Genomic DNA, 27,800 nt, shown 5'->3' with positions numbered 1-27,800 from the left:
GCGAGGATTAGGATCGCTATATTTCGTGGTGTTAGTGGCAGTGGCGAGATACAAATGGTGTCGAAAAAAAATTCGAGTGCTTTTACCCTGGCTTTCTGATAGGGATTAGAGAACAGACCCGGTGCATCGTGTCGCCTTATCATCGACTTTTTGCGATTTTATCTAGCGAAAATTCTTTGTACATTGAATAGTTGAAATGTTTAATTATCAGCCGTAAGAAAACGAAGAGTAAACTCTCAATTAAAAACACAGACTTTGTAAAGTTTTTAAATGAATTTCCTTCAGAAGATATTGTAATGTTAAAATTACATACTCTTGGAAATCCAATGATTTTCGATAAATATTTTATGAGAAATTTAAACGTGCAGAAATGTTTAGATTGCACATAATATGCAAAAATATTAAAATATTAAGTTTAATACGATATTAAGCGGAGAGGACGAGTTTGCAGATTGGAAGATGGTAGAACAATAAAAGATCGGCATAAAAAATTTCACGGATCTAATGGTGAGCATCAGCCATAAAAATAACTGACCTGAAAACTTTGGGTTTGATGGATTCGTCCTCTTTATCAGGTTCACACTTTATTCAGCTTTTTAGAGCTTATTTAACGAGCGGAAGTATAAGATGCGACAATTTTTCCGAGATCCCTTATATTCATAGAGTGTGATAAAGATATCACGAAGAAGACATAGATATCAATAAACGAGAAACATTCTTTTTCATTTAAAAATAGATTTTAATGTTGAATAATTGTTAATAGAAATCTAAAGATGCAAAACTGGGATACGAACCTATTTCCATCATAATCCTTTTCATCAACTACGTATATACGTATACTATGTATAAGCAGTAAGGTACACAATTAGAGTTTATAATGATCCAGCCAGGATGCGGCACACCTACGTCCATGACGCTGCATTCACATGGTATATGCATAGCGACGTACGCTTAGTTCCCATGTCCATATATGGTGGAACATACCATATTGCCTGTAACTTTAGAACACTAACATCGATTTCGTAAATCACAAATAGCCGTGTCGTACGAGTTATGGACAACTAACAGCTCTAATCATTGAAATTAACACACTTGTTCGTGCAGAAGACGATTACAAAGGTCCGCGTGAATAATTCCTTGGTCAAGTTTTAGTATTAACATATTATGGCTGTTTGCTCGCGCGCTTAACATAGTGAGAGATTCAACAGGATCGGCTCAGAATTCAGGATCAAAGCTAATGCATTCTGTTACTTCGCGGGTCACGCTTTGCGATTTTGATTGGATTTTATGGAAACATGCCGCGACACAGGAAACGGAACACGTCTTTGAAACTGTTACAGACACTATCCGCTGAATAAAGATTTATATGTCCTTTAATTGACTGGACCACCTTGTATACGGTATTGCGGTAAGAATTTCACAGGCCGCGTTATTAAGATATAAATTAAAATTTTACGAAGTTAAATAGAATATTTTATTGCATTTTATAAATATATAATATATGTACATAATTTTAGTAGAATTTGAGAAATTTCAATAACACATGGTTTCACACGAATAAATTTTAGAGCAGTGTGTCTTCGGTTCTTTTTGATACAAACATTAATTTATGAAATAAATTGTTTAATTAAAGCTACATTTGTTAAATACATAATGAAAGGTTTTAATACTAGTTTCCTTTGTAATTACGTCATCGTTCGGTAAACCAGATGACAAAGTAAATGGTAAAGTTTTGGAACACACAAACCACACAAAAAATGTCAACGATTTTATCGGATTCGTTTTCACCATTTTCGAGAAAGGACCAAGAAAAAGGATGAAACCGTATGAAGTTACAGATAGGGAGGAAGATTACGATCGGACGTGCGGGACAAACAAGCAACGGAGCGAGTTTTATCGCAGGGATAAATGACGCGAGGGTGAATTGTTGTCCTGTTGTCGTAAAGGTTGCAACGGCCCCTTATAAAAAAATCGGTAAGACACGATAGAAATTAATAGAAAAACGTGGAGCGAGCCAGCGAGTGCGGTCTTGGCGCCAGAGGGGATGTTTCAAGGGGGATGCACGCCAACGAACATGAACTAGATACTTAAATTTACCTCCACCCCGTTGGTCATTGGCGACTGGCCAATGATACGTGCTGCATGTGGCTGCCACCAATCTACCGCGGTTATCTCCGGTATCTCATATAATATGTGTTACGGTAACTTTCCGCTCTGGAACTGAATTTCCTGCAACTACGCGGACATACCGTAGACAGATGGCGGGCAAGGAATTTCACGATGATTTTGAGAATATTGGAATATTTTAGTTTAAATATATTATATTTTAAGTTTGTTGGGAATTTTTTTAGCATAATATTTGAAAATTGTTGCTTGAGTGTTCATGAGTTGAACGACGAATGAAACATTTATACAGGTTCGTTTCAATCTCTTGTTTTATAATATCGTACAACTTCAGACGGCATAGAGTCTATGCCACGGATTATGCTTTCTATGTCACGGATTATGGTTTCTATACCACAGAAACAAATTATACTTTTATACAGAAATTCAGTGTGGATAATAAAATTTCTACAAATCAACGAAAGTGCTTGGATACTTACACACAATAATGTAAAAATGTTATACATTAAACATCCTTTTTTAAAGGAAGAACATCGAAGAGCCCTATAATTTCGGAAATTCCATTGACTCTATCGATATTCGATCCACTTTAACGTACCATGTACTTCAATATAATCGTACATCCTTGTGTAGTTTTCGATATACACAAACTGCGTTAATAGCATTTCCTATCGGTATAATATTCCCAGCAGCGAGTTGCACTCCGTTCCATCGTTAGATATGCACACCTACGCCTCGCGGATTCATAATACCCGGTACATAAAGCACTATGCTGTTCGACGGACCGTATAAACAACCGGCGAGGATTTATCGTTGACGAATATTGACTCCGCTTCATTTCGTCCTAGTCGGTTTGTCAAGAAATAGGACGCCGTCTCTAAGCAGCTCGTGATAGGAAAACCAAACATTCCGACGCAACTGCGTATCGCAAACGTTTACACAGGCGTTCTCATAATTCGATACTCGACTCTACAACGTGACTTATTGGATTCGAATCTTCCGGATTCGCTCATTCTTTTTACCGGAATAGTTGGTATCCGTGACGAGAATAGAAGCGAATTCAGATACTTGGTGTTGTAAAAATATCAGATATCATAGCCTTTATAAGACGAATTGTAAAAGTTATGGTATAAAAGTTAACACCTTTAATTAGAAAATCTTGATTACGAATAACCATTATAAATGACGACCAAAAAAATTCTGATCATTTATATTGGTCATTGGTAACCAAAATTAAATTTTCGTCGTCGATGATTACTCGTAGACACGAAGATTTTAATCATTCATAATCGTTATTCATAATCAGATCAATTAAAAGTTAATACTTTCTAATCGTTTCAGTTTTTGAGTATTTTCTTTGAGATTTATTGATAACTGGCTTCCATTTGGATAAAAATTATTTTCTTTCTCGATGACTTTTTTCAAAAAATGTTAAAAATAATTATTATTTTGGATTTCTGAATAAGATAATATACGGCACGAATAGCCGTTTTAATTAGATTATATTAATAGATAGATATATTAATTAGATTTTTAATTTTTATACTGATTCTTTATATTTTTACCAACAAAATTAAGGAAATGGAATTTAAATAGATTCCATGTACCAAATACCATAATAAATACTCTATTTTAAATATTTTGTACATATTTTCGTATTATACGCGTGGCGTGCAATTTTGCGCTAAAAATTTCTCAATACGTAAGTTAACGTATAATAAGTGTTAATTATATTAAAGATGTCTATAAGTGTTCAAATAATTCTCTGAGCCTGTATTTAAATTTTTCATAAATAGATAAACAACCGCAGTTTACTGATCTCACTTTGGATAAAACACAAATGAAAGCAATCTTTACATCTTTCAGTGTGAATAACTTATCCATGATGCACAAAGCGTAAAAGTGTAAATTCGTCCTAACGTAGGGATTTCAGGAGAGTTTAAACAGTATAATCTTCAGGTTTCATGAAACGTGTAAGCTATTTGACTTTGTTAATTAGTGAGCATTTTGTTCCATGTTTGTCACACGTGAACTGCTCGCGAGAAACACACGAGAGACTCACTTTTGTTGGATTATTCTGTAGCAACTAGCTAACTACTTTCGCCCTTTCGGAGCGTTCTTCACATTTGTCTTATTCTTTTTTTTTACTGTCCTTATGTTTTTCGTTAATGATAGCCGACAGTTTGATGCAAAAAGAGTTAATGTTAAGCACAGCGAGTTGAAAGAGATGGGACTTGTGTTGATTTGACGCATTTCAGTTTGCGAATATATAATTACGTAGAATTAGGAAGTTTTTGTAAGCTTACAATTAATTTTTTTATGTTGATTAATTTTTTCAGAGATATTTCAGGATATTTCTTAATTTTTTAAAAAATAATACAGAAGAATATATAGACGAAACCACTAACGACCAACTTTAATAAATTTCATCGGCCCATAGCCTCGTCTTTATCGACTGTATGTTGTCTAGTTTTAGTGAATTGCGTTGTCTAATGCAGTATGGTATTCTTCTAGTTGGAGACAGACGAGGCTAAAATAAACTAATCTATTCGATCTTGTAAGACTTCTTTTAGAACGACTCAACTGCTTCGTAATAACGTTAGTCACCTGTCATAATTATGACTGTCTTAAACGAATTAAGGGCCAGAATTTATTAGTTTAAAGAATGTCGATATAATGGGAAGAAGTGGGTTTCCAAGTGAAACTTTAGGTTGTCTACGTAAAATTTTCTGACGAATACGTAATTTATACGTCTACTCTATAAATACCAATTATTAAATCTATCTAATATCTTCGAAATTTTTAAAATTCAAGAACTTATGGAATGATAAATTTTCTAGTATTGTTAGAAATGGAAGCAATTTCCCGTGAAATCAATACCTTCTTTAACACGAATCGAGTACGAGTGCAATTGGTACGTTTAATGGTTCGATGTATTCCTTGGGAAACCATAAATTCCACTTGGATGAAGAAGAGGTATTATCGCAACATTTGAATATCGACATTTTCGATTAGCGTAGTAAGTATCGGTTTATCGAGCTCTTCATAGTATCGGAAACATTTGTATCGAATTCCAGAATTTGATTATATAAATCTGTACCTTTGAACCAATATCAGATTCCATGGAAACTATTATACGATATGAGCAACTCTCCATTCGATCCGTTTTTAAAGTCATTAGCCATTAATTGCCAATTACTAGAAATTATCAGCAACATTATCCGTATTATTAAATATCTTTGTCTGTAATAGATTTGATAATAAATCAGATCTTCCTCTCAGTAATTTCACAACTCACGGAAATCAAATTTTCCACGCGATTTCAACGCAATACCACGGTACAAGAGAAATATGTAATGCAATTCCTCGTCTGCTTTTCAAGGGCTAGATATTCATTTCCGGATTCTGCCACGTGCTCGCCATTTATTCTTTGTGACAGTGCTCAGCCACGAGAAACTTGTAGAAGACAATCAACCAATCACGATTCCAACGTTCGAATAAGGAAAAAGCCGTAACCAGAGCAGAACATCGGCGAGCAACGACGCATAATCGAATTTCTGGAACGCCAAATCCATGGGATCTTCTCTAAAAAAGGATGATGTATAGCGATTTATTTGTCTTCTCGTGAATTGCGATTTACTAACTGGAATTCATTGGTTAAAATTTAAATGTATTTATGGCGTTAGCTTCTAGTAACGATGGTTTTTTGATGATAGTGTAGATATTTCAATGTTTGAAGGTAATACGGATTTCTTTACAGTTTCATTTTACTCACGGTTCTCCTAAGTGAAACATCTTCTTACATCACTTTTTCTTATCTTTCTCGTGTCAACAATGACACTTTCATATTTTTGTTCCACGTTAAGAAACTATATCTTAGCAATGACAGTTTAAAAGAATATCGAACTAGTAAAACTTCCTGCTAAGTTCATCATTTATTTGAAATTAATACTACAAACATCTGTAATAATTGTCTTTACTCCGATACATTTTTTAGTAGAAATTATTATAATGTAAAAGAAATTTTAATCTAACGTCTTTCTAAATTTTTAGATTTTATGAAACACGCAGTAATATGATGTGCATATATAGTCACACGAATCCATCGTGTCTAGAAGAGCAATGCATAAAAAATGAGACACTCAATGTTCGTGCCGGCTGTTCGATTTTCGAAATTTCCTCTTCGAGGGATTTCCAATGATCCGCGGTATTTGCAAGTCGATGCACGTATGTGCTACTGTAAATTCTCGAACTCTTCCAAGCGTTACGCACGTTTCCAGACGAATCTGATAATCGAGGGCGAACAAGCGTAAATATCTCTGTGAGTTTCTTGAAAGGCGAAACGCATATACGGGGTGTGTTATCGGTGTACTAAAAGTAAATGCTGACATACCTTAAGTTCTTTACATTGAATGTAGCCGTCTTAGGTCTGCTGACTTCGTTTACTCGAAATCAATTTTATCGAGTAGATCGATCTGAATTATTAATACACCTTTCAGATAATATTTGTTCACTAAACTATTGAATGCTATTTCACTGTCGGTTACTAAATTCTCATTCAATCGAACGTAACGTAACGTAACGTAACGTGACGTGAAAATTTATGAGATTTTATGAATACAGCAAAATAATAAAATTATAACAATACAATTTTACATGGAAACAATGTTGCACGATCAAAATTTATAAATTTATATATGGCAGAAATATAAATTCTGAATGTACAAATTTATCAATTTTTATACATGTGAAATATTATTTCGTAATACAAATGAAAAATTTCTTAAATTCTTCCACTATGTGTAAAACAAAGAATTAATTTTCATTTTTCTTTATCCAATTCCTGCGACCAATTCAAAATTACTATACTCTAAACGTTTCTTCTATAAACGATACCAAAAGCTTCTACCAGCAATCCGCTTCATAGTTTATAGAACACCGTATATAAGGGATTCCGGTCGACCAGAGCTCCCCTAAAATGTATGGTTTGGCCCAGAATCCCGCCAGCATATTCGAGGCCAGAAAGAAAGGGAGCAATCGAATGCACCCTCCTGGCCTTCTTTCTCAAGCTAGTTGAGACACACATAGACACATACACAGAGCAGAATATTTCCTTCCTACTTGTAGTCAAGCTTCCCACTCCATTACCAATATTGTTAATCTATTCGTTGCTTCTTGGCGCCAGTTCAGAGAGATTGCCACGGTCAACAGCGTAATTCAGTCGTCAACCGTGTTCCTTTGCTCACGCTAGATTTAACCAATCCGACGGCCGATGATTAGCGAGAGGATGGAGTAGGTGGTTGGAAAAACAGCGACATCGTTGACGTTTCCGTTGAACCGGCTGAAAGATTCGAGCGATCGAAAGAATTCGGAAAATAAACAAGACAATAACTCATGCCAAATTGGATTGACTCGCGCTATCCTATTTATTCAGTCGCTGTGAACAGCTGATTTATTGCGTTTCAGGTATATCTCATTTTTGTATATACAGACGAAATAAAGGATTATTTGGAAGATTGTAATGTTTGGGATGCGAAAAGGAATCTTCGATAGTTGTATGAATTTTTTATTGATCGTTGGGAAAATATATCATACGGATTTTCTAATAATTAAAAATTGATTTCTAATAATGAAATTGCAATTTCAATGGGCTAAATCGTAAGATCCTAAGATATCGCAAGTTTCTAAATGTTGAGATTTATTTTTACTTGAGAAAATTTATGGCAAAATTTATAAACAAGCTATGAAATTATAATTTTAATAGGATATTTCTACGTAATTAATTGATTTGTTAAAGAAAATTGTTCGATGCGTTTAAATACGATACAAGAAACATAATCGAGGAAATATTTTTTCGGTTAATGTGAAATAGAATAAGAAATAAAGCAAAATAAATGGAATATTCTCTGGAATTCTCTGCAACTGTATATCGACGCTCATTCGTAACATTTAATTAACATATCAGATTGTTATTTAATTGCGGGAACGGTGACTTAGACGGCTTTGGCAACACTTTCAAAGTGGCAGACATTCAGTTTATCGAATCGCCGCGCCCGTTGATGGGCAAAATGCAGGTTAATTGAACGAGACGCGAGCAACTTTAAATTAGCGGGAAAATGACGTGCTTCGAATCGAACCATTTAAAAGAGACCATTAAAAGAAAAAGCTACATCGTTGCCAAGGAAAGCAATGTCGGTGACATAAAATGAACGAATCACTCGCTTTCATTTCTAGGAATATTCAATCAGCTATTCTTTCTATAGAATTGTAATACGAAATTTAAATGGAGGAGATTTTCTACTTAAAAAAAAGATGAAATTAATTCGTAGCACAAAAAGAAGTTTCTTAATCTACGTTTTTAATGGAGTAACATCTTCAGAGAAGTGACTTGGCACTTGAACAGGTACTTATGTTGTTCATAACGCTAGGAAAACGCGTGATCATCGCATTTCTAGAAACTAGAAACGTTACTGGTAGACACGTTTAATACATCCCCTGGGACATAAGCTACTCAGAGGTAAGATTAAAATTCATCGTCACGCGCATTTAACAATCGTGTAATGAGAAAACATAAAAGTTTTCTCAGCTTATTTCTCGTCATTTACTAAATGTTTTTCCTACACTAAATGTTTTTCGTACGCTAAAGCATTATAGCAGCAAAATATAAAAATTGCACGAAGGTCACTTCAAAAATGTGACGTTATAAGATTACTTCAATGTCAATACAGTGCTTCATACGTTGATATGTTCTTCGTACGATAGTAGGGTAAAGAAAAATATCAAGGATTAAAATAAGTGTGAAATATGCAGATACAAAATGTGAATATCAATGTGATACAACAAACAATTCTCAATGTTTTGAACAATGTATGACGCGAGGAAATAAGCATGTTCGCAACAAAGAATTGCGCATTTGAGACTATCGTATACCGGAAAATTAAAGAACGAAGATAGTAGTCGCGTCAAAATATAGCTATTGAGTCGTAAGCGCGTCTTATTATACGCTAAATGGCCATAGTCGTTAATTCCATAACGAGAGCGTGACTTTGAAAAGTTCCGTGCGGATTTACATAAGGAACGCGTCAGCTTTCACCGCTCAACTAACGAGAGAAACTGATCGCGAAGTTGGCCGGCTGAATCGATTAAGAAGTTGGCAAGAAAACCCATACCTGAGCTCGTCTTCTTGCACTCGCGAAAATCTGGAGTATAGAAATGGAAACGGTCTGTTCGTAGCAGACTCTGTTTTTTATAGTAGGATTATAGCAAGCATTCGAGAAAATTGAACTCTTTTAAAGTTTCCGTAGTGTTGATAAAGTACAGGCTCTTATGCAAATGATCACAGTTCGATTAAGAATATCGTTGCATCTAATTTTCGTTTCTTCCATAAGGCTAATTGAGATTACATCTTTTTAAACGAAGTTAGGTTACAAAATAACTTCTAGGAAACACGTACTCGTCGATTGATGATTCGATACTTGATGAAACTATGTCTTTATGACACAATTTCCACCCAAAAGCCTCAATTTCCATATGAACTACTTAATACTTATTAAAATTCGCTAAAAAATCAGATGTCGTTTATCAGTTTTGATAACCGTAGTGCATTTAATCTTCGATGAAATTTGGAAGAAGCTCAGGCATCGTTTATCAATTTCGATAATTTCACACCATTGAAACAGCATTACATAATTAAAACTTGCAAGAAAATCAAGTACCATCCATCAACTTTGTTAATCGTAAACCATTCAATCTTCGTTAAAATTCACAAGAAAATTAGGCATCATCTGTCTATTTCGATAACCGTAAACCATTTAATCATCGTTAAAACTTGCAACATAATTAAACATCATCTACCAGAATGCGATACAGCTGGCCAAACGTTAACGACCTTTCAAAATACACCAACCTTTCATCCTGTACCAAACCTAACAGGAAGAGCCCCAATAACCAAAGCAAACGAAGAATGATCATCGACTCACCTTGGTGTAGACTCCGGCGCTGGACAGTTCGTTCTCGATAACCATCACGATAATGCCGAACATGCCCATGACGAGCGCGTAGTCGCTGATGCGTTTCCGCTTCTCGAACAGGGCCTTCCTTCTGCCGAGCCGGTAGCCAACGTTCGGTTTGTGCTTTGAGCCCGGTCCTATGCTGCCCGATGGTCCTTTCACCTGGCCACCGCCGGCTAGCACGCGGTCGTCCACGTACCGTGGGTACTCCGAGTGGACGCCGACCAGGGCGATACCGGCGTCCTCGCCGGTTCCGGTAGCGCCACCGCTACCGCAACCAGCACCCCCGGCGCCACCCCCGGCGCCCCCCACGCCGCCCCCACCGGCCACGCCACCGCTGTTCTTCATCGCCCCCGGGATCGAGAGTGTCGACACTGGCTTCCGTAACTGAAACAACCACGGGCACTCTGTTAACAACAATAATATAGCGAGCTGGATTCTACTTACGGCTTGGATCATAGCGATGGAACGATGGTGTTCCTTGAGAAGGGAAAAAATGGTGAAAGAGGATATTGTTGGGATGGAAGTTTATTAATAGACTACAGGTTTTTATGCATTTACTGGTCTGAAGTTGAACATGCAAAAATATATAAAACATATAAAGCATGGTATTTCTTTAGATTCCACTTTTCTCATTTTATATTCATAAAAATATGAATTTGCATAAATATCCGCAGTCTGTTTAATAGGGTTGCTTCAAGTGAGACGATTGAAGGAAGAGGTATTAAATGGAGATGATTAGAAGACAGCACGGAGATACGAGAAGTACCGCTCTCTATCGCTGGCCATATTTGTCATTCTGTCATGTTTACATATATAACGCTTGTGGTGAATAGGCGTGCTTATCTCTGTTGTATTGTCTATGTACTGTACAGTATTATGCAGAAATTAGAATATGACCGGGCAAAGGAATGCGGGTCTGATTGATTACTTCTGATAAATCCGATACAATCTTGAAGATAAGCACGCGTATTATCACAATAAGATTACATGTGTAGTGTAATGACGAGCGATGGCGAATAGCACGTAATTGGCTTGCCCCTGTGCTATGTCATTAACAATCTTCTCATCAAGGATAGCGATGGTATAGACTGGTGTACATAGTGGGATAGATCTTGTTGTGTGATGAAAATTAGAATAGAAGAAGATAAGGAGAGTAGAATATAGAATAATACGTAGGTTGAGTTTGATAGAAATTAGAAACTAATTGCAAGGATTTTTATGCGATAGGAAATTTATAGGTTTAGAAGAATATACCTAATTGAAGAGAAGAAATGTTCCACGAACTTATTTCTGAATTAGAATTCAAATTAATTTAATCTTTTATTGGTGTATTTTTTCATTGGTGTTTTTTAACTTTACTTTAATTCTACATAAATTGTATAGCATTAACTTTGTAAATAATCCCGTAACGTAGTATGATGAGAATATAAAATAGACCATATAAAGGAATAAAATAATAAGCCTTTGTCTGAAATTATTAGAAAAGACAATTCTTTGAAGTCAACTGACAAATGGAGCAAAATCGTTGGAAGAAAAGGGTTCAACACGTCGACTTAATGTCGGAAATAATGTGCTTCTGAAACGGAAGTCTAGTTGAAAGGCAGCGCACCAGTGTTTCGAGACCGTCAAACCAAACGGAGCTTTTCTAGGTTAATGCCACTTGCCTGAGCGAAGAAATAAAACAGTGATGGTTCGGAAGAAATGTGCGGACATATGGTGGCAAAATGCTTATTGCAGTGTAAACCTCATTGCAAGAAACGTTCGAAACGTCGAAGGGAGATAATCCACCGTTAACGAAGATATAAAGGATCGCGAAAGGACGAATCCCACGGAAGAATGAAATTAGATTATTACTTTAAATTAGATTATACTTCGTTTACACTAACGTCTACTATTTTAATATCCAACTGTGGAATAATTAAAAGTAGCGTTTACTCTATTTCTACAAAATTCGTAAACTGTAACGTTAAGACACGAAGATGATACTTTTTACTATTTTCCATATATACTATTCCACAGATTTTTTAAGATTTAAATGGCACAGCTTGCATTAATATAGACAAGTTTCCTATCAATTCAGAAGGATCTCTTTAATGTAACTTATAATACAAAAAATAAGCTAAGAAACGTAATGTAATCAGTTTGAAGGAAACATTGGTCGTTCCTCGATTGTCGCCTTGTTTTTATTATCCAATAAAATATTTCTCCATTCGAGCAAACTCCTTGCTATTGCTCTTTTATAACGGCAAACAAAATTTGTCCCGTTAAGTGTAAAATATTAAATAGTCATAAAAATCGTGCAAGTTGTCGAATAAACCGGTCGTTGTTCCTCGCTTCTGCGTTTGATATGAAACCTAATCGGGAAGAACGCGGGGACGAAGTACGAGTATGAAACAAGAAGTTCAAAAAAAGATAATGGTGAATCGTTTTACGTGTAGATTCATACGGAACGTTAATTCTTACTTAAAAGCGAAATAAAACGGCGGTGCTAAAGTTTAAGAGAGCGATGTTCATGGTTGAAACGGTTGATGAAATAAACACGGTAGAAGTAAACGGAAGAGAATGTGGAAAGCTTGGAATTCGGAGCGATGACAGGCTACGTTTACGAGCGTAGCACGATTCGGTTCGCGTGAAAATCCGGTCAAGGAGACATCGACGACGATCGGCGTCGTTCCGCGTGAACCTTGGAATCTCGATTGGCGGAGATCGATCGTGTTTAGTACATGCTGGTAAATGGAAAGTGGTATTCAGAACGGAAAGCAGCGACTTCGAACGGGAAATAGCTTTATTCCTAGAGTGCACTTTCAACCTATGAAAAATTGAACAAGATTTTCTACATAATAACGTAACATAATGGCTCTGTATATGAAGAGTATTCTACCCCTACTGTCAGAGGGATGAACGTTGGAAAACACAAGCCTCGAAAATATAGTTGATAGAACGAATATAACCAGGTATAAATAATATAAATTATCGCATTTATTTTTATTTACGCATGAGGTGTGTCTATTCAAACAGTGAAGTGAGTTTAGTTTACATTGACCCCAGTAGAAAATTCTAACCTTCTCTCTGTCCTTTAATATTTCTTTGCCTTAATTACCGCGTCACACGCGCAACAGAATTCTAATTATACGAAGCGTACAACAGATGTTATAATATAGTAAATTATATAAAACTAGAACAGTGTCGCGTTACAGAATTAGCAATTAGACCGCGCAACGTTTGAATTAATTCAACCTATTTCCTCCATAAAACGAATTACAAAAGAGGTCATATTACGGAAGCAATGTAGAAAAAGTAGTCAAGCTTCGACGTGAAATGCATTCCTCTCCATTTCCGTCTCATGACCCGCGCGAATTAATCTCATAAACCCGTCTGCTCCAACATATTCGCAAAATTTTTCCCTAGATCCAGTTCTCGTCTTAAAAAAAGTAACCAAAAAAAAACCAACTTCTTCTTGGACTTTTTCATCCGTCTCCGTAACCATTGTCTGTACCGTGAAACGACAAAGCGTACGTACCAGACATTCAGCGACGTTTAGCCGTCCCTTTGTCACCGACCGACATACGATACGACGAAACACGAACGAAAATTCCGCGCGTCGAGAAAGTTATCGTTGCGCTTTTAATAGCGCGTGACAGTGCGCACAAAGGCGCTTTCGTGGAACAATAACGTAGGCCGAAACGCGCGTCCCCGTTCCAGACAACGAAATCGACCAACAAAGACTGCCTCGTGCGCTAAATTGCATTTCCATACACCAAGAATACCGATGCGCGCGAAACAACGAATATTTGAACGTTAAGAGTGACACCGTACGGAAACCATAGCGGGGATGTATTCATCCTTTCGAAATTACGTGACTCTCCATTTTGCACATATGCCTGCTGATCCGTAAGATCAAACACGATCGATAATGTTGTTAATCGACAGATGTCTTGTTAATCAATGATATTGATCGTACCGTACAAATATTAACAACATTACTGATCGTGTACGATCAACATTGAAACGATAATTGGTATTGTGGTTGGAGATTGACGAACCTTCTGATACATATTTTGAAACGTTAGCGTTAATTATATATAGTACCAGGGTATTGATAATAATATTTATTAGCTGTGTAATGTCGAAGTTTAATATTTTATTAAACAATCTTCGTAATATTAATGTCGCGTCTACGTTGGATTTGTTCGTGAACAATTTACAATTCGTAAATTGTACGCGAGTTCTAGTGTTGAAGGATTAAATTTCGGGTCGAAATGAAAATCTATCCATACTCTTACTGTTTCTTGGAAATAGTTAAGAATACACAAAAGTTAATGTAAACACGATCAGATGAAGAATCCTTCATATTCTACTATAAATGGATAACCAATTTGACCAATTTGCATAGCGCAAGATATATAGTTCGAAATCTATTGGTCACTGTATATATACAGTAACCTATGAAAATATTTGAACGCTTATAGAAATTTTGTTATGCGTGACATTTAAAATTTGAAAATCAACAGAAATATACAGGATGGTTGGTAACTGGTGGTACAAGCGGAAATGGGGTGATTCTATGCGAAAAAAGAAGTCGAAAATATAGAATAAAAATTTTTCGTTTGAGGTTTTGTTTTCGAGAAAATCGACTTTGAATTTTCGCTCGGTACGCGTGCACTTTATCACGTCTCGTTATAATGGATCTCACTGTAGATCGTTGTCTCGATGGAAAAATTAAAAAAAAAATAAAAAAGTAAAAAAAAATTTTTATTCTATATTTTCGTCTTCTTTTTTCGCGTAGAATCACCACCTTTCCGCTTGTACGACCAGTTACCAACCACCCTGTATATATCGTGTCTCTACGAGTATAATCATCGTACGGTAAATCGTAAATAACATTATATCACGTGTAATCGTGTAAGATATTGAAAACATTATTGTCAATCTCCATTAACCAATATTATTTTATTATTAATCGTACGAGCTTTTAGTCCAACCCTCTTCCGAATCGATTTTTTTATCACTTTTTTCGTTTCCTATCGCAAAAGGGAGCCGAGAATGCCGCCAACGGTACAGACGCCTCAAGGCGGAAAAATTTGGTTGATACAGCGCCACGAGCGGAAGCAGAAACGCGATGTGGAAATAGAAATACCATCTACCGAAGCACGGCGTGTGATATAGAAACGCGGCGCGGGAAATGTACGACAAAAAAAAAAAGAAAATGGGTTGTATTTCGTGAAAATAAATGGCGAACGAAGAATAATGGGATTTAAAAGCATGAGTAGCAGATGCACGGTAAATATGAAGTACAGCTACGTGCAGAGTACACGTGACTGGAAAACGTGACCCGAAGGTATATCAGAGCAAGGAAGAGCAGACACTTTCGATGTTTCCTTCGCATAACCAGTAGGATGCTTGTCTCTGACAACCTAAGGGTTCACTGACAAAGTTGGAGTCTTAGTTGTGACTTGTGATAGACGTTCAGAACTTAACTCCGAAATAATTCGATGTTTTTCAAGAATTTGGAGATTCAAATCATCTGGAATATGATTTTGAAGCTCGGAACTCTTGAAAGTCCCTGCACTCCATCTACGATTGTTAGGAAAATTTTTCGTATAACATATACAATATATACGTAAAAGTTTTCAATGATAAGCTTCCAGATACTTCGTGAACCATTGCAAATGTATTTGTAATATACTCGAACATTTCAGACTGTCATTAATACGTTATGTCAATATACTGCCTGGACACAAATATACATATGGAAAATGTGCTTGTAAGGTAATGAATATTTACGAAGCTCTTAAAATCTATCGAAACTTACAAGATTTTCAAACTTATCAAGTTTGCTGGCTGTTCAGGAATTATCAAGACTTTCAAGAGGCTTTTAAAAGAAACATGTTCGAAATGATTTGAATTTTTCTCTCATATACTCATTTTTCGCAAATTTTCGGATCCGGTAAGTTTACTGTAAGACACGTATAAATATTGGAGTAATGGGAGGAAAGTAAGTGGTGTGGCATGTGCTCGCCTAGGTTTATAAGATACAGTGGATAAAAAATGTATTTCGAGTCTCTGGTGGTGGATGCTGAAGGGAAGACGTATATAGTATTGTCCAGAGAGAAAGAGGGATCTTCGTGGATGAAGCGTATATACGTACATGGCAAGCTGGAAGGAAATAAAAGAAAAATGCACCGCCACGTACGATCCAGTGGATTAAGCGGGAATAAAAAGAAAATATAATATTCCATATAAAAGACAAATATATTCTCGGAATGATACGGAGATAAAGAGATATAGAAGAATATATATACATAGGTAAGGAACGTGTAGAAAAGAAAGGGAGAACTATTGGATTGGTTAAGGGAAATGTAACATACAATGATAACAATACAAGAACAAAGGAAAAACACCGACAAAAAGCACACGAGGAAGGATATGAAAAACGATGTTCTGCTGGTAAAATGTTGCAGGGTTATCAAGAAAAACATTGCACGTACGAATTAAATTTCGCAAACGTGGAGAAGGAAAATTCATTAAGGACGTAATTAAAAAGAGATACGTTAAGGAGGAGGAAAATTATGGGCAAAAATAGGAACGTAAGAATAAATGGATAAAAAATCCTGCAACAATTTTGATTTGGAATGTGCACAATGGCACACTTATGTCAGACGGGTAATCCAAGTTATGCGTACGGCTTGCGGAGCTAAAAACTTAATTCGCGGTGATGAATTTTCATTCCGAAAGCAGCGCAGTACAACCAGCAGAAGCGTTTAAATGCTCCCCTCCCTCTGTTTCCTACGTCCATCATCCCCTGTGCTCCTTTTTCGCTAATGAACGGTAGATGTAGCTCTGCAACTGCAACGACCTTCCCGCCAGGGATGCAACTTCATTTAATCTCAAGAATATCAAGCTGTCTCTTTCAATTCCGCTCGGTTTCAATTACGTTCGTACTCGACAACAGTCAAGTTCGCTGTAATGATAGATCGGAATCATTTTTGCTGCCATAAACGTCGACGTTTTCAGCGAGAAGTTACATATATCTGTGCGGTGGATATTACCGCTGCAGAATTTAGCGCGCGTCGATGGAAAATTTCCTGGTTGCACTTTTTACCTCGTTTCCTTCTTTCTCTCTTGTTTGAGGTGGCAATTGACGTAAATAATGCACGTTGTAACGTGACAGGAATATAACGGTACGTTAAGATTATGAAGAATTAAGAAACGAAAAGCTTTAGCTTTCTGATAAGATATACCTACACTTTCGTTCATAAGTCTCGGAATACTCGACGATTTGGAACATGATAAAATCTTCAAAACGTAGTATAATTTAGTTTTAGTTAGTACTTATGATGCATACGGCTAACGGGTATTAATTTCGTTTCATAATTACGATATCAATTTGTGTTTATATTAATAAGGGATCATTCACAATGTATATCTCCGATTTCAATGGAATTGACGTAGTTTTCGCAAAATCTGGAATATCTCCGAAACTAATAGATTTAGAAAAATGGTTTGTATATAAGGGTGCTTGTTTTTAATCAAGGAATCTAGGTTTAATATATTGACATAACAGAACGTATGAAATCAACTACACTTTATTCTCGAAACATCTCATTGAAATCCAACGGATTATGCTACGAACGTGAAAGCTCTCGAGTGAATTGTTAGGCCTAATTCCAGTCGTAATTTTTACTCACGAAGACGACGTATCTTCCATTGGCATCCCGTCGTTCTCTTCGAATTTGTTCTGGAGTAACAGAGGCAAACCGCGAAGCCAGCAGTCATATCGTCCAGTAATCTCAGGATTTCATAGGTATAATTAAGATAGTTTTGCGCAACCAGAGCCGTTGCGCTACCTTCGGTTATTAAATCAAGCATACCTTAGTAAATTGCTCTTGTTTCTCGAACTGCCGTCGCGGAATTCAAAAGTTTCTTTTCTCACCGGCGATATGACAATTTTATCACGCGCACAGAACGAGATTGAATTCCCCTTCCTTCCGACGTTTATCGTTGTTAGAAATACAAAATTCGACCGTCTCGACTCCTTGAATCCTCGAGTTTTCTCGTCTGAGATACTTGAGCTCTTTGCAACTGCTTTCGTGTCGCATCTTGAAAATTGCACTGGTTCACCGAAGTATTCGAATATTTCTATACATATTTAACGAATAGGTATATTATGTGTGTTATACGAGACATTTAGAAATTTCATTGATAAAGTTCGAAACTAAATCTGGGAACGTACATGAAAGTTACAGAATGTTTGACGCAAATATATGTACGTACGTTTTGCGAAGATCACGATAGTATTTAAGCAGTCAGTTACCCATCGTACGAATACGTCTTCATATTCAATGGAATTATTATTGTAACAATTATTATATTCTTAAGATGATTATATGCTGTACTATAATTTTATATAATTGTTTACGAAATATAAGTTGGCAGTAAATATTTTGTATCTTTCATATACCATTCTACATTGATTTCAAATATAACGCACATGATACGTGTATAGAAGGTTTCTATGGTAAGGGTCCACGTATTTTCGTATGTGTATATCACATAGAAACACATTTACTTTTGAAGTATATTATTTATCACGCTTATCGCTTCTGACATGTTCCTTACACCAGGAATATCCTTGCCATATGTATGTAAATATATCGTCAAGATATGCAAAGATGCACGAGTGGACTGAATTCGCGTTTTCTTTTTGGATCAAAATGCAGTTTTATCGCCACAGTGTGTAAAAATATAGTCCAGAGATGCACAATTCTGATCTTCTTGGTTCATTGTTATTCGAAACGGAGTTTCGAAATTCAAAGGAAACACTGTAAGGCTTCCTCTAACACCATACTATATAGGGTTATTCTCACGCTAATTGAATTGCCTTGCCGAATCAACTAGAGATATCCATTTAAGGAATAAGTGTCTTCCATTTTCTCTCTGTTTGAAATCTACGAGTACTAGTGTTTAGCAAAGTAGTCAATCCATCGAGAAAATGGGCAACAAAGTGACGCACAGTCAGCCATCGAGACTAGGATGATTCTACTTCGCGATTACAAGACGCGAGTCGAACGATCTCGCGGCAGACCGACCCTATGACCTTTCCTCGTGCCAGACGAAGTGGTGGAGGTAAGATGGGTCGTGTTATTGAGGAAGGACAGAAAGGAGAATATAGAAATGGGGATGGTAGTCATGGAAACCGCCCCGAGAGACTACATCTTCCTTAATCCAACTCTTGATTGGCCAGGGTAATCTTAAACTCTTGTCCTCCCGAGGAAGTTCGCGCCTTAAAACACAATTTCTACGATTTTCGACCGGCGACTTCGTGAAAATCGTGCGAGGCTCGCTCGACGGATGTGTAACCCAGACCTTATCGATCACCGGATAAAACATGGTCTCGATGGAGTTGAAGTTTGTTACGCTATTTAACGTTCCGTGACTTGAAAAGAGGCATTGTGGGAATTCCAGGCCAGGATTTTCTGGAATTTTGAGAACTTACGTACTTCGTAAGAAAACGCGATTTCATTCTAGTTCGCCAAGTTTCGCCAATGTGTCGGTCTGTTATGCGAGTAAATATCGAGCTTTTTTCACGAGTTTCCAGAGAAAATCGAGCCCGCTGTTTCACCAACTTTAGATTGCCGTTTGTTTTTATGATTTTTCACGATACGGTTTCTGAGGAACATTGAATCTCTGATTATTTTCTGAATGATTTCCATGTTTATTTCGCACAGTATAGATATTCGATTAGACTTTATGTAAGATTTTGTGTGACCGAAATTTCGATTGATATGTAACATTCGTAAACACAGTAAATCAATGCAACTTTCAAGTGAAATGAATTTTGTATGCACTTTATTTAGGTCGATTCACTCGTAAGTCTTGATGCAGTAAATATTTATATTCGCTTTCTCTTCTTAGGGTATTTCTACGGAAAAACGAGTCTCTCTGGAATTTCTTCAAATTTTAACTATGCGTTAAAAAGGAAACAATGAGCCTGTGGCTAAGTTAAGGAAGCCTAGTGGTACCGAGGTCGAGATATTCAGCCTCGAAGTTTCCATATTTAACACGTAATCCCTACATCAAGCCTCCGTCAAGGTGACTTTTTATTTATTACAGCGAAAATTGTCTCATGAATTTTTCACAAAGCTAATACATGATGCAAAACTGTCTTAGACATCTTATATTAAAAAATGAGGAGGGCTAACAGTACTATGTGCACAGATATAACGCTGCCATACGAGTCCATGTAATGGAACGGGTGCGTTCAATTTCTCCAAAAACTTTTTCTCTCACATATGCTGATATGTATACTCTCATCCCTTCGCGCGCTATACTTTTGCGAGTGATTTTACTCGGAGAAACACCCTAAGAAGCTAATTTCATAAAAAAAATATCACAGTATTTTCCAAGAGTATAATTTATATTCTCAAGATGTTCTGCATTACAACATCCACATTGTATTAATTTTGATTTCAGACGGAATTTGAATTGAACAATTAAGGGTTGTAAGTTGTAGCACTGTCACGAGTTTTGGCTATTTTGGTCGTTCTGTCTCATTCTAGATTATCAAGCTCATTCTACTACTATAGAACCCGCAAATTACATTTGCATTAAATGAAAATTCAGGTCAAAGCAACAGCTACGGGCCAGCTCTTCCATTCACTCGTAAGCGTAATAATATTAATAATAGGAACCTTTGTCTACTAATACACCGAATGTACTAATTGTATTACATTAAAAATAAAAACATTTAAAAGGTAATACAACCTTTCTTTCCATTTCATCCTATGAACTTCTCAAACAACCGGCACACATCCCAACTTTCAACGAAAAATTCACGTGACTCGTTTTAATCGTAAAACATAAATATTTCAACGAGTAGATCGATAGGACTGCAATTAATCGCCTAATCGTTCCAATAAACCGATCAGACGTAACTGTACAAACGTAATTCGAAATAACTACGCTCTGTACACGGTCCGAAACATCGCCAAGGCATAGAAGGGGAACGATTCCATGGGTGTTCTATGATCGATCGGCGATTATTCGCCGCAATGCAATGGCTTAATTAAATTTCAGCTGGAACGTGGCCGAACGTGGCAACGAGATCAGTCGCGAGGGTCGCCGGCTGATTTTAAGTCGCGTCCGGTAATTAGTATTTCGAGGTTGTCGGGGCTTATCGAGCGGTTCCCCGATCGCAGCTCCCCGTTATCGAATCCTAGTGGAGAGCTATAGCGGGCACTCAAACGCGAATAAAGGAAGCTGCTGCGTTCGGGGACCATACGGGGTACGGAAGGGGAATCGATCCGATCGTCCACATCGACGTTTTCAGATTGCTGAGTCGAGCGCACAGCAACCGCCTTTGTTGTGTATCGATGCAAAATGTCCGTGCAACTATTCGTGCTATGAAATCTAGCGTCATGACTGCGTGTACCACGTATACCACGTTCACAAGTATTATCGTATATACTGATTTGTACAAGATGTAATAACTGATCTAAATTGTCAAGGAAATGAGTAATCAAAGAATTTTTTTATAAGCTACTTGTAAGACATAAACAGAATATTATGAATCAAGAATTACGTGTCCTCGATCCTCTAATCTGAACGTCATAGAAAATGTCTTGAACAAATTAGATATACAATTTTTACAGAAGTTTGTATATACAAACCTGAAGCAAATCCTGAAATCAGACTACAGTAAGTATACTAGGGATTCACTTTTCGCAAGTGATCGAATATTTTCGTGAGTCACCGTAGCTATCTGGTATCAAGGGCGTAGTTGTTTAGAATAGTGTGGAAGGGTTAGCCAAGGGTTAACCTGACCAAATCTAATCCAAACCAGAGATACCGTCTGGTAACAGGATCGTGAGCAACAGCACAGCATTTACTGTAGAATTCCTAAAAGGAAGGCACGCCAGTGCAACTCGACCGAGCAGTGCTTGGTATCCCGACATAAAAATTCCTAACAAACATTTTATTTTTACCAACGATCTCTCGTCGTAACTTCGTCCATATTTTCTTTCCTATCTTTTTTCAGAGAAAGACTACCGCTTTGTTCGTCGAGAAGGATTCATTTAAAATTACGCCGACGAGTAAAAGTCTCGAGCGGCCCTCGAAAGCACCTTCCTTATATTTTATCGTTGACCCTTGCGAGCTTCACGCCTTATGACTCTCAATGGAGCCAGTTTTCTTTCTTCAAGCAACCCAAACCTCTTTCATGTCACATAGGAGACAATGACTACAGTGAAATGTCATTCGAACGTACTTTCTCGCTGGTTGAGTTTCATATTCTTCCTCCATCCTTGGATATCCTGATAGCTACCTACCTCGTTACTTTTACGAGACATTCATAGCCTATCATGTAACGTTAAATCGTTTCTATGTTTGGCATACAAGATTGTGCGATCGATTTGAGAATTGAGGTCTGATGCAGGTACCGATTTGTTGTTGTTTTAAAGAAATAAGCTAGTTAGCAACCTTGAGGGTTTTCGACCAAGAGAATGACACCTGGAAGAGGAAAGGGCGAGAGCAACAAGATACTACAATTTCTAGTCAAAGCCAGAAGAAAAATTATCAACCAAGTAACAAGCCAAATAAGCCAGTTCACATCATCTCGAGATCAGGAGTTAGTCTCGATCAGGAAACTTATAGCAGTCACGTTCCCAATATTAAGTTAAATTGGGTGGTCATTCGAATGTAGGCGACACTCAATTGTGCAATAACTACGAGGAATTAGTTCGAGGCCAGTCAAGTTGATCAACCCGTTGGCCCTAATAAACATCAGTTTTGAAAATATTGGTATACATCATACCCTATCAGATCGAGTTAAACATCTTTTATGTGCTTCTAAGAGTCACCAAACGTATAATGCTTGTCCCAACAAAAAGGAAGTCGTAAATTTCGCGAGAACGACATTTAAGTCAATCGCGACTACAAATATGCTGGTCATTTATCGACTTTCGTCGCGAAGATTCGCAACTTCTTCCCCTGACCGAAATTCCCGTCCCACTTTCGATGTACATAGGCAATAAAAGACGAAGTCCAGGGGAACGTTGTTACTTCAGTAGCAAATATCGAAATGTCGTCAATTCGTCAGTCGTATTAAATTCGGCCTATTCTCCATTCCGTTTCTGTTCTTCGGCAACAGCAGTTATTGGGGCTTTGGTTTGTTATCCACAGAACTTTGTTAATGATGGATTTTCGAACTGCGTGGATTGGCTTGCAATTTGCTCGAGAACTCACCGAGTAATTTCGTAACGACGTTTAAAGCTTTCTTAAATCCTGTAGCGACGATCAGGTACAGGTAATATCGTTTGATGGTTGAAAATATTTGAGGGTTGTGTTAATGTAATTTTATTTATCCAGTGTTATTTATCCAGTTTTGTTTGAGGTGTATAATGGCATACCTTTGAGCACGAATGTAGTTCAGATTGTTAAAGATATACGGAACTAAAGTAAAATTCGTGAGAAGATTTATTACTAATTTGTTGCATTATGGGTTGTTAATAATCGTTTAACAGTACACATTTATGTACAATTAACTACTTTCATTATCTTCATACCAATGATATTATTTTATATCAATACCTTATAATAAATCATTCAAAAATGTTTCTTCGTCTTAATCGAAGATTCCAATTAAAATTCGATAATTTAGTTTTTAACACTTAAGTCTTACCAAATGAGTTACTAATCATATTTTCCATCCAGACCAAGTTATCAGTCATGAAAATCAATCAAAAATAACAGACAGTTGAAATTAATGTCGATGAACGTGGTTTCATTCTACTGGTTCATGACACACGATCCGAGAACCTAGTCTCGTTCGCTTAATCGTTCCGCGGTTCGTTGAGTTTCGTTAATTACGCACTTCACTATGGACCAAACGTGGTTTCGCGGTCGAATCGGAAACGCATTCCAGGTTTCCAGAGAAACCCGTTTTCGATCTGTTTCGAGGAACCGTTAATCTAATTCGTTATTTAGCGGAATTAAAGCATCCCACGATTGTTCGAGCTTCCACTCGTAGATTTTCCGCCGTCTTTTTAACTTCACACGGAGAAGATAATAGGGGCTGAGTGAAATTTATGGTATCGCTGTTGCGACCACTGCAGCGGAGAATTTATCGCGTTATGTTATTGGTATGCATAGTAAAAGATGTACGATATTCACAAGAAGGCAAATTTCAAAATAAATCACGCAATAATTGAATGAAATATATTCCGAAAGAAAAGAATAATTTTTTAATAACAATAACAATAATATTTATTGTACGAGCAACATCCTTTGGTAAAATTAAATTCATACAATCTGAAACATTTATTCATAAAATTTATTCACATATGGATTTATTAAAAACAAAAGAGATAAATATTTTGTGTTTTTCTGTATGAAATAGGCAGCCATTGAATGCGAGGGTTACATATTTATGAAAAGATTTCATATAATGGAAATATGGAATATTTATTTAAAAGCTTCTTTAAAGATGATTTTATTATGGCTAGAATATAACTGTTCTTTGTATTTTCTGAAGTCGTACTTGAATTCACAGGAAAAATCGAAAGCCCAAGAGGATAGTCATACGAAGATATTTTGTTCTAAAAAGTTATTTCCTAAGACTGCTGAATTTATCAAAGGGTTTTAAGGAATACTAAAATCAAATTTCTACCAGTTTAATATGCAGTACAGTCTCGACAAATTGCAACGCTTCATATATAGAGTAATCTGATTTAGACGGTGGTTATCACTTTCTATTGTCTGGAATTCCACGCGAATCAACAATAAATTCGTCGGAATCCCCTCGTCGCTCATAATCGCTACCATTCCCATTTCTAGAATTAAATTGAAATGCGAAGATAGTTTCGAAACACTTTCTCATTACACGTACATAACCATGTATTATTAAATATTACGTATTAAATGTGTACTGTATATATGTACAATTATAATTAATTTAATCATATTTCCTGTGTCAAAATATTTCAATACTATCCGTCCATCTCTGTATTAATGAAAAAATTCTAAATATCAAATATTATCCGAATGTATTACTATTTGACATTCTAAATTTTCTTTCAGTAACATCAGTCTCAAAAATAAAGAACGTATAAATGTGTGACTGTATGATTTTATGAAATACAACGTGATAATATTTTCTGAAAATATGTAGTATTAGAATTACATTAGAGTAACATGTAAGTTACATTAACATTTCCTAACATTACAGTAGAATTGTATTTATGTGCAGAGTGTGTTTAATATATTTATCTTGCGTTTAATGAAATTCATATTTCAATTCTGCTTTCTTATATTTATATTCAGCGTGTATACTTATAGCGATATTACAGCAACAAACGGTTAACAGTCACCTTAGTAGCTACTAAAAAAGCCATAAAACAAGGTGTAGAAACACCGGCGTTCCAAGCCGTGAACCCATAGACACAAGCGTCGATGATTTTCTCCTTTGCTCTACCTTTCGACCATCGACTTGCCACCCTCAGACAGGATAATCTCGCTAATGGAAGCAGAACGTGACGTTTTACGAAGTCATTGGCGCGACCACAGTAAAATAATGGCCAGAAAAGTAGAAATATGTAAATGGTAGATGACCGATCGTTCAAGAAATTCTTCGCAATCGACGTGACTTTTTAAGTTCGAAGGAAAATATTCTTGACAGTTTTGAAGCATATGTGCTCGACAATTGCAGCGTTGAAATTTCTCTGAGCACGATATACTCGAGTTGTTTTCCGTTTGAATTATCGCGATTCTTGGGTCGAATTTTCCGAATACAGTGCCACAGGCTACTCTCTTGTTGACGTTCGACATTTATTGTTTTAAATTATTGTTAATTAGAATAGTAATAACGCCATCTGTCAAGTTTCGTTCTGCTGGAATAAATAATTAGAAGCAAGGTGCACTGATTCTACAATAATTGAATATTTAATTGGTTTTATATCTTCTTAGTTTTAAAAATTCAGCTTTAGGATTTTCTACAGCAGAACTTGTTATTAAAATAATTACTATAGAATACATACAAAATATTAAATATAGAATACATTTCATAACATTTGAAAGATAATACATAATTTATCATTAAAATAATAAAAATTTTAACATATTTTACAGATAATAAGTCAAACAAATCTTGATATATGGTTACATCTATCATCGATTGCAAAAGATTTTGATAACAATAATCAGGTTCGGATAAATGGAGTCTAATATTTCCAAACAATTAATATCGAATTCAACATTTAACATTGTGAAATGTTAATGGCGTGGAAGATTAATAACATCATTCGAAAAAGCATAATATTGATACAAATATTATCAAATAAATATTCGTTTTCTTCGTACAGGGACAAATTTTAACTTTGTTAGAAATTGCAAAAAATTGCAGGATAACTTCCTTACTGAGGTTAAAACTGCGTTAATAACAAAAAATAAAAAATTCCTGAAGATTTTGCGTTCGAAGCTTTCGATTGAAATTTTGGCTCAATTCTTAAGTTTGGTCGACATCAATAAACGAAAGGATCTGGCGGGGATTCACGTTCGGAATATCTTCTCGCGGATTAAGAAATCTCCATCTAATTTTATGTATATATTCCATAACCCGATGGCCTCTTTGCATTTTAACGCCGCGAACATTCCCGTTCATTGAATTTTGACAGCCTTTTAGAGCGAAGCTTCAGAATATTGTCTCCTCTACCGCTTATTAAATTTATAGTCTTTATTCGACCAGGAAGGGCTATTACATTTTAATTATTATCTTCGAGTAATCGAACAGCTGATGCTAAAAATGACTTATCACTAAACTCGGGGAACGACTAAATTTGATTACATCGAAATTTGAGTTCGATTCGTTTGTAATCGAGAAATTGACCGATGATATATTTCGTAATTGGAAGATTCGTTATTTTCTGCCTGTATTTTCATTTTGTTGCGCTCAATTAATAGCGTGGTGTTTGAATCACTCAATTATCCAAAATATTTTCCTACCAAATAGAATGCTTTGTTTGACCACCCCTCCCCACATTTTGTTGCAAAGTTTTATTCCTCAAAACGTAAGGTATAACGCGAATAATATCGAAGTGTGAAATGTATTTAATTATTGTACAATTAGTGATATAATAAATTAATAAAAGATTAAATTTTTTTCTCGCATTCAATCCGCTCATAAATGCAATTTTTTAAAATGTGTAAATAATATTCATATGGAACGCGTAAGATATGATTGGGAATTTATCCGAAATATTATACGAAAGAATGCTGATATTATACGAATAATTATGTTATTTATATTTAGCCGTAATTCCGATTCTCACAAGAAATCTCATTTCCTGAATAATTATTTTTCTCGGTGAAACATTATTTAGCTAGGAACTTCACTAACCGTTATAATTACATTTTATAATAATTATTATTATACCAGTAATATTATATGAAACATTCTCTATGGTTCTCTTTCATAATAAATTTACTTTACTGCAGCAGTTAGCCTTTTGCTGTAAGTAGTATGGATCGTTCTTAGTCTCCTTGATTTTAATATTCACTTTAAAACGATACATAATTTTCTAAAAAAGATTAACATTTGACTATAGTGGCAACATAAAATTCTCGAAAGTACTCCTTTCATACAGGTATACCATCTGACCTTCATTATTACCG

General features: G+C 36.1%; 1 protein-coding gene across 7 annotated transcripts in view; it reads right to left on the bottom strand.

Annotated features, from left to right (window-relative positions):
- Window positions 1–27,800, bottom strand: part of SK (small conductance calcium-activated potassium channel) — a 229,694-nt gene that overhangs the window by 54,263 nt on the left and 147,631 nt on the right. For all 7 annotated transcript variants that reach the window (XM_069109890.1, XM_069109891.1, XM_069109893.1 and 4 more), the window contains one exon: window positions 10,104–10,520. In XM_069109890.1, coding sequence (XP_068965991.1) covers window positions 10,104–10,520 — 417 coding nt within the window. The remainder of the gene's footprint in view (window positions 1–10,103; window positions 10,521–27,800) is intronic.

The sequence above is a fragment of the Bombus flavifrons genome, chromosome 3 (genome assembly GCF_040668555.2).
Source record: "Bombus flavifrons isolate JBK064 chromosome 3, iyBomFlav1_principal, whole genome shotgun sequence".
Lineage (NCBI taxonomy): Eukaryota > Metazoa > Arthropoda > Insecta > Hymenoptera > Apidae > Bombus > Bombus flavifrons.
The sequence above is the reverse complement of the archived record's forward strand: the minus strand, read 5'-3'. Positions and strand labels throughout refer to the sequence as shown.